Source organism: Poecilia latipinna, unplaced genomic scaffold (genome assembly GCF_001443285.1).
Source record: "Poecilia latipinna isolate Pla-1442-1.1 unplaced genomic scaffold, P_latipinna-1.0 Scaffold2360, whole genome shotgun sequence".
Lineage (NCBI taxonomy): Eukaryota > Metazoa > Chordata > Actinopteri > Cyprinodontiformes > Poeciliidae > Poecilia > Poecilia latipinna.
Window position 1 is genome coordinate 113,115 of NW_015114976.1, and position 8,594 is coordinate 121,708.

Sequence of the window (8,594 nt, forward strand, 5' to 3'; positions counted from 1 at the left end):
TGGATACGCTTTATCAAGTCTGTGGTCCCAAAGCAGTCATTCAGCCTTTTATACACACATTCACACAATGTTATCCATTAGATTGTATTTCTGGGTGACAAGAGAAGTTGATTTCAACAATTTACATCACACATTTACATCCGGTATAACTGAACAACCTCAAGATAAAAGTAGATAACTAAACTAAACGTGATTTTGCTCCGCCTCAAAACAAACTCTTCCCAAGAGAAGCAAGACTCAATCACATACCTGTGACATTTGCTTGGTTATCTCGACTGCTTTGAGTGTGAGAGTAGTTGGGTGTTTTCCAGCAAGATGGTCTTAACTTGAGAGCTGATGGCTGTCGTTGGTACTCTGGAAGAAGAGGGAATAAATATGTTTGAGAGAGAAAAGGAGGAGGAACACGACAGGCAGAAGGGCTTAATTAATGCTCTTGGTGACACACTTAGCTTTTAAAGGCATTACGATGTTTCATGAAGCAAAAAAAAGAAAGATATGAATGGTAATGTCTCTGAAAAGAACAAAAGCACTTGCCAAAGCTCTGAAATGTTAACAGGAAAAAATACTGTTGTCATCCCAGTGTGTTGACACATCAGATTTATGACTATAAGGTACAGCGATCACAGCTGAAATCTTTAGCAGTCGAGACGCATATTTTTCCCACTAAAAGTGTGAATCATTTTGTATCTCAGCAGAGGCTAAGAATAACCTGCTCGTGTTCACACAACAGCCTCTCTTTCCACCACTGGATATATTTGGCAGCTTTTGTGATCAAGTAGCAGGCAGAAAGAATGAACGACAGAGAATTTCTATTAAAAGCTCAGGCTCACCTCCTACTCCTCCTTACAGTAACGTTCTCTCCACTCAGGCACAGCTATGCATTTCTGCTGCTGCAAGACTGTATTTGCAACAACAAAAATTCTACCACTTATTCTCAGTGTTCTATTTCACCTTTTTTAGACTGTTCTGTTATGGAGCTTTGCTTGAAAGACTATAAATAAATGCAACTTAGAATATCACACACAGAGAGAGATGGGAATGATGTTTACTAATATTTGTTTAGATATGAATGAATTAAACATTATGCTTTGTGAAGAGAGAAGCTGAGAGGTTCAGTAACAACAGAGCACACAGTGTGATCACTGCTCTGCCTGGAGTTCCACTTTCACTGCCATGACATGATGGAGGAGCAGCCGGCTTGTAATGACTGATAAAGCACGGACAAAATTAATGATGCACCGATGTTACAATGTGTGCCATTATAGATATCTGATATTAATATTATGCCCAATAACCTACATTTACTGATATCATACAGGCTGTATGTATTTCCCTCCCCTTTTGACATGAAAAAAGACAACCAAGGGTTAGTTTGGAGCTATATATATATATATATATATATATATATATATATATATATATATATATATATATATATATATAAGAATCTAAGTACATTGTGAAAAATAAAAAGACTAATAGGACTAAAATGTGCTTTTGAATATTATTCAAACTTGTTCTAAATAAAAAAAATAAGGCAATGCATGCATTCACTGCATTCACATGGTATTTTTATGCTTTTTGTACAACCACTTTCCATCAGCTGCTCCAGTGACACAATCCCACAATCCTGTGCTGCATCACTAATCAAGACAGATTTAGACAGAGATGTTCACCAAGATTCTCCAATAATCCTCTGAGGAACCGCTGGATTTGTAACTGAAATTAAATTAAACAAAGTTCGACTAATTAGGAGACTTCTGAAAAAAAAGATTTTGCTCTAGATTAACATTTTATTTTGCAGTGTTGGAGCAAAATGATCTGAATACAAATGCAGGAGACCTTTTTAAGATTTTTGCCTGAAAAATGTTTTGATAAACATGCCTGAATTATTTTCTTTCAATTTATAATTTTGCTAAACTTTGTATTTCTTTCCGTACAAAAGCCTACTAAAATGCACAGATGTTTGTAGCTGAACATAATCTGAAAATGTCCTAGTTCTGTAAATACATTTGCCAGGACATTTACACTGCCATGCTGACAACGCTGCATGATTGTTTATTTCTTAAAAATGTTGAGAACTTCCCCATCGGTTTGCCAGCAGTAGAGTTGGTGGTTTGGGGCGGAGGGCATCCGAGCACGAGGCACCAGATGGCAAACAGATTTGGCTGTCTTCCTCCCAGATTCGGGCGCTAGCTGACGCTCCGTAATAAGCTGTGCTAACACACTCTGCAGCTGGGATCCACCACTGCAATAATTAACTCTCTAAAAGCAGTTACTAATAACTATTCTTTTAAAAAACTCATCATAACTGCAGGGAAGACAGTATCCCTGCCAATCTGTCTCATCAATAATAACTGAAAAACTTCCGACTCTGTTAATGCAAAAGTGAACTCAGACACGTTTAAATCCAGAAAATGATCGAGTTAGCTTGGTACAGCCGTCTATTTGAAAGATTTTATTCCTTTGTCATCAGCGTGCACTGAGAACAGAACAGTCACATTTCTAGAAGAACTATGGGTTCCATCTCAGTCGAGGAGCTTTTTTTTCTTTTTTTTCGTGGGTTGATTAAAATGTGCTGGGCTGTGAGTCAGAGTTCTTGAAGAGGAGGAGGAGTGGAGAAAGGTTGCATCCTAGTCATTGTGCTGCTCTACATTCAGTCTGGATGACCAGGGCCAGTGCTACTGTATGGGCTGTGGGCAGGAGTGAATCACAGACTTGTTGAAACACTGTAGTGGCACAGATTCCTCTCTAAAAATCAAGCTTTCATGCAGTTCTGAACCTTTTCTGTGCACAAACTGTGGCATTTCTTGCTTGAGTTTGGCTCGACAGAGACAAATTACTAGACCAGGTGTCCTCGGGAACTCAGCTGCCAAAATTCCAAGGTCTAACACAACAGTTTCCAGCAGCCATCTTTAATTTTCAAGCTTAAACAATGTTTATTCAGTTAGAACAACAAGGACTAGCCTGGAGAAAGCCATCCACTAGGGGATGGTACTGGAGGTTGTTGCCAGGATCCTGGGTTCCTTTAGTTTTTTGTGTTTGCTTTCGACTTCCTTGTTTATTCATGAGTAGCTTTAGTTTCTGTCTTTATTTTTGATTCTGAGTAGTTGTTTGTGTATTTTGGTTGGACCTATTGTTCATTCCTTGTGTTAAGTTATTCTTCGTTACTGTTAGAGTTACTTTTCCCTGCTCCCATGTTGCTGTTTACTTCTTCTTGCTCTCTTGTGCCATTTCTCTCTCTCCTCCCTCAGCCTGCCTTCTCCTCCACTCTCACAGCTGCACTCCGTTAGTAATCAGTCCCAGTCCACAATTCTAGCAATCACACTCCCAGTATTTAACCACATCTCCTTCATTCACTTCTAGCTGGATTCTTCCATTTGCCTCATGAACCTGGTCTCCGTATGCTTTTGCTTCCTGTGCTCTTTTTGCTGCTTTGTAAGTTTTTATTTCATTATTTTTTTTAAATTAAATTATTAGCCATCCACTCACCATCTCAGCCTGTTCTGCATGGGGGTCCAATCATTACCAAAAACATCATGACAGATGTGTTAGTTAATCTGCGAAAATGTGATTTGCCATTTCTGTCACACATTCCAGTTGGTTAAAATCATTTTATTGATATTTAGCAGGAAGTGCCAGAATCTTAAGGAGCACAGAGCAATTTAAGGCTGCCCTTTCCCCACCTGTTGCTACCCATTCACCAAACCTGATCAGGCTGCCTTACAAAAAAAAAATCTGTTACTTAGATAAATTTCAAGGCACCAAAGAAAAAAATAAGCACAAGTTATCCCATGCATGGAAACTAATAAAATCAGCCCCCACAGCTGGTCCAGAGCTGTTTATGGCTCTAAGCTGAACCTTATTTGGGGACGCCTCCAGTTAAATCCTCCTACACTGACCTGACCTCCGTTTTATACCACGGACTCCTGCTTTGTGTTTCTAAATAAAATCAACTCAGCCTGTTTTAGAGTTATAAACTATAAATAGACTGAGCGGTGCTAGGCACTGGTAATTATTTTATCAGTTACACTTCATTTACTCATTCCTGTCAGAAAAATGTTGCAAGGCGGTAACAGAGTTGAAATCTAAAAAATCTAGATTATGTCCCTGAAAGTTTTAGAAAGAAATCAGTGAATAACCAGGGAGTTATTCGCTTAGCACATTATTTTCTCTTCAGCAGTCGGTACGCAAGCAGATGGTCAAGGGCCAGGTTTAATGATGCCTCCAAAACAGCAATGGAAATGGCTGTTACTTGATGATCTATTTACAACCACTTACAATGTGGATAAAATATTTTCCCAGCTCAGACACAAACAGTGAAAAATGTGAAATTGTTTTTTAATGATGAGTGTGTTACACTAATTTTCAAGGTCTATCTTGGTGCAAATTGCCCTGATTGAATTCACACACTCTGACGCCTGACAAAACCAGCAGGGGGAGCTAAATAATTGGATTGTAAATGTCGACTATGGGCTACTGGAAAGTATTGGGGTTACAGTTACTTACTTGGTAATACAACAATACAACAGCCCTTGTATTTAGGTAATGCTGCTATAAAGCCACATTTGGCAAAACATTAACAAATTGCTTCTTAAATTTGACAACAGGAACAGATAGCCTGACTAATTAACATAGTAAATTGGCCTGCTATACTTGAATTATTCCATGAAGAACAAAATAAAAAAATATTTAATATTCTAAGCAATAAACACTTGAAAACCACCAACATATTCTCCAAGTTTTCATTTGACACTCTTGATAAAATATACTAGCCAGGCCATAAAATATACTTGGCTTCCTGTGCAATTCAGCTCAATTCTCATCTCCCTTTAGTGATCTTTCTGAGATTTCTCCCATTGAAATTAATTTCTCCAGCAGAATTTCAACCGGGCCAATCAATGAACAGAAGGAGAAGTTATGAATACAAACTATAAGTTTCTGTATTGTTGTAGAGTTGAAGTCTGCTTGTAGTTTTAGCAATGGCAACAGAGGACGTGCACAAAGCCACTCACTCCATGTTGGTCATACTTTCAAATGTTAAACAGTTAAAATTGGAGAAAGAGGAATGTTTAGGATATTTCATTGTATTTTAACAGCAATCCAGTTCAGTTTGGCAAAACATTAACGACCATCTGCAACCAGCACCTTGTTCAATCTACACTTTGTGTCCAGAGGGTCTGAGCTCTTTGCTATTGAGAAACTATTGCTTTCTGGAGGCATGGACACTGCGGTTTGAAGTTTTACCCAATTTACCACAGATTGCGTGTGCTGTAAACAATCATCCTCCACTCCAAAGAAAGAAGTAATGCACCAAGCAAGATGTTAATTCAATATTTGGAAGAGCAACATGGACTGAACGGCTTTGTTCACTTTCCTCTGCCATTGCTAAAACTACAGGCAGACTACAATTCTAAAACAGCACAGAAAATCAACGTCGTCGTTCACAACATCTTCTGTTCGCTGATTGGCTCAGTTGACAAATCCACTTCGATGGGAGAAAGCCCAAACTGAGCTGTGAAGTGGAATAAGAATCAAGTGGATTTGAGTAAGAAGAAAATAGTTGAGCTAAGATAAAAATCTAGTCGTTTCAAACTTCAACAGAGTCTACGCCTTCAGGAAGCAATCGTTTCTCAATAGCCCAAGGTCCAGACCACTTGGATGAAGCAAAGCATAGAACAAGGAGCTGATTTTCACCAGACTAAAAATGTATCAAAACAAACAAATGTTATCCATAAAACTAAAATCAATGTTATAACAAGCTGTAAGAGTATGTTGCTTTCTACTTGGTTGTCTTCAGCCAGAACTACAGCCACAATGAGCCTCTGATAGCTGATTGACTTTTAATCTCCGTGAAGTCCAATGACTGTGCTCCTTTACAGCCACCGTCCTGGATAAGTTAGAGTGCAAACACTTTGAGCCTGTGGGTGCTGCAGACTGCCACTTCAATGTTTCGACACTGAAGTAGTATTTATTTTTGACGTGGCTGAGCTGAGTGAATATCACAATCTAAAAAAGTATGCAGAGAGTCTAGAAAAGCACTTCAGAAATCCAGCCTATCATTATATCACAAACCCTGATGACAAAGAGGATCAGTGTGGGCTTCTGAAGAAGCGTTTTGGGAGAATGACACTTGCGGATATGCAGCAGTGGAGATCTCTCTCTCTCACATCGCTGCTGCTCACATCATAACAGACTGGTTCTGAAAAAGTCAGGTTTGACTTCAGACTGAACTCAGGTAGATGTATTTTCCCCATTATTGCTTATTTTTTATTATTTACAAGTCAGTCAGACAAAAGATGAACATGTTAATGAGTAGCCATCCTTACTTACCTACAACTGGTTTATCAAAAGCTATAAATCTGTCGTCAGATCATTTCTAGATGGAATCCTCTTTGCCAGAATAAACACACACAGAATTTATTACATATTTCTTTACATGATATGAATTCCACATTATATTTCATCTCTTTTTAATAAATATCCAGTTGGCTCAGTGTGAAAAAGTCCTGTCAGAAATGTATTTCCTGATCCAGCTGAACAGATGCCAAGGAAAAAAAACTCAGCAAGCTTCCTTCACCTCTCCTCTTCCCTTGCCTGCTGTTTCCATAGCGATACTTTTCTCCAGCCACAGTCTTTATCTTGTTATGCTTTTCTCTTAACTGACTTTGTGATTTTTACCCTTCTTCCTGTTGTCGGATCTCTGAACCTGAACTTCTTAAGCCCCCAAATCATCTGGAACACTCACATTCAGATCATGTAAACTTTGCCATATAACTTCCTCAGTCTGACATGAATTAATCATAATTCTGCAGAGAAATACAAGATCATAACAGAGATTATAAGTACAAACCAAAAAAGGAGAGTTTGAACACGGCTTGAGGGAGTGACATCCATCTGTATGAGTGTGTGATCAGCGGTGAGGACAGATGGGCAAACAGAGACAGCATTTCAGTGTCGTGACCAAGACTAGTGCTATAAGCCCTGCTCAGTGAGATACAGCTGCTGCATAGGCTCGCTGCTGCCTGACTTTACTGTACCTCGTCACTGTACAAATTCTCAACTCTGGGCTCATCCTCCATCACATAACGATCCCAACATACTGGAGCACTTACCCGGTGCCGTCCAGAGCTGACAGGTTTTCCACGAAGCTCCTTAGACGCGGCTCCTCCTCGTCCCACGAGCCCGTTCATGTGGGGTGTCCCTCGGAAGCTTCCTGCCAGAACGAGAGCTTCGCTGGTTCATCAAATTTGGAGATGTCATCCTCACCAGGGGGAGAAAGTAAAGCTGATGGAAGAGAGAGATTCGTTGTGGCAGTTTGGATCACAGAGAGGCAGCGAGAGTGAGTGGAGATTGCTGCTCGCGCAGAGGGACGAGGGAGGGTGAGGAGGAACGGAAAGAAGTTGCATTGAAGAGTAATGCAGCAGAACAGTGATTGCCTACTGGAAGCTCTCGCACGCTCATCTTTGTCACCAGTTACCCTCCTGCTGTCACTAAACGGCACAGCTTCCTCTAAACGCGCTAACATATGCAGCTTGGAGAACAAAGTGTGTGCCTATACCTTATGCACAGTGACACCAAGTAAACAGCCTTATCAGAGAGGATGCTATTACAACACACGATTGGTTATTGAGGGGAACAGAGTACAAAGTTTAGTAAACCTGTTCATAGGGGTGGGCATGTATCATAATGTTTGTCAATTATCATGTTAGATTTTGTATCACGATACAAATTTTGATTTATAGTTGTCACAATAAATTCCAATTAATGATATTTAATACCCCACAAAACAAACCAGTGGTAGTCCCTCACACAGCGGGTTAAACTGACTACAAAGTCGTTATCAGGGAACTCTTTCCACCTGAGTGTCCTGGACATGATGCAGGAGCTGTGATGACAGAATTAAAAAATTAAAAATAAAGAAAATCCATCATCAACTTTCAGCCCAAGATGCCCTAGTACCAAATACATCTAGGGACCACCTTGTCATTAAAAGTGGTTTTCAACCCTAGCACACAAATTCAATCAAACCAAACTCCTATTCAGATTAGAGAGGGCATTAATCCCAACCAGACTCCTCCAGGTCACTGCAGTTGCCCATAAGGGCATTTAAGTCTCCAAGGAACTCAAGGGCATTTCCAGGCAGTACCACTTTGAGGACAACATCCTGAGAATGAGTAGGTAATCTGAGCCACTGTTTGGTGTAAAAGCAGCATGGAAAACAACCAGGACCTCCCTTTTTGAAAGGAGAAGCTGCATGATGATCACCCTATAATTCACAAACAAGTATTGCAGCACTGAAATGCTCAGCCATGGGCTTGTGAGAACCTCCACACTCAGCTAAATCCTCTCTCCCTATAGACATCTTCAGACTAGGAGATAGGCCATCCCTCTACAGAGGCTCGTTCCAGAGCAATAGAAATATATTAAACAGTTTTATCCAATTAAATGTTCAGCACATTTTACTTACCAAGAAATATTCATCTTTATGTAATTTATTTGACTGTTTTTGCTACTTTAAGTCAGTATTTTGAGCGTTTCTTTTCTTTGGAGCTGATGATGTAAAAGTTTTCCCAATCAGTAATAAACTTCCT

General features: G+C 39.7%; 1 protein-coding gene across 5 annotated transcripts in view; it reads right to left on the minus strand.

Annotated features, from left to right (window-relative positions):
* citb (citron rho-interacting serine/threonine kinase b) overlaps window positions 1-7,469 on the minus strand; it is a 68,512-nt gene extending 61,043 nt beyond the window's left edge. For 3 of the 5 annotated variants that reach the window (XM_015019040.1, XM_015019037.1, XM_015019036.1), the window contains exons 1-2: window positions 7,116-7,467; window positions 250-354 (exon numbers count right to left, since the gene is read on the minus strand). In XM_015019040.1, the coding sequence (XP_014874526.1) occupies window positions 250-258 (9 nt within the window). In that variant the 5' untranslated portion in view covers window positions 259-354; window positions 7,116-7,467. Of the gene's footprint in view, window positions 1-249; window positions 355-7,115 lie in introns of all 5 variants that reach the window. The other 2 variants (XM_015019038.1, XM_015019039.1) reach the window with 2 other exon arrangements.
* Window positions 7,470-8,594: the final 1,125 nt, after the last annotated feature.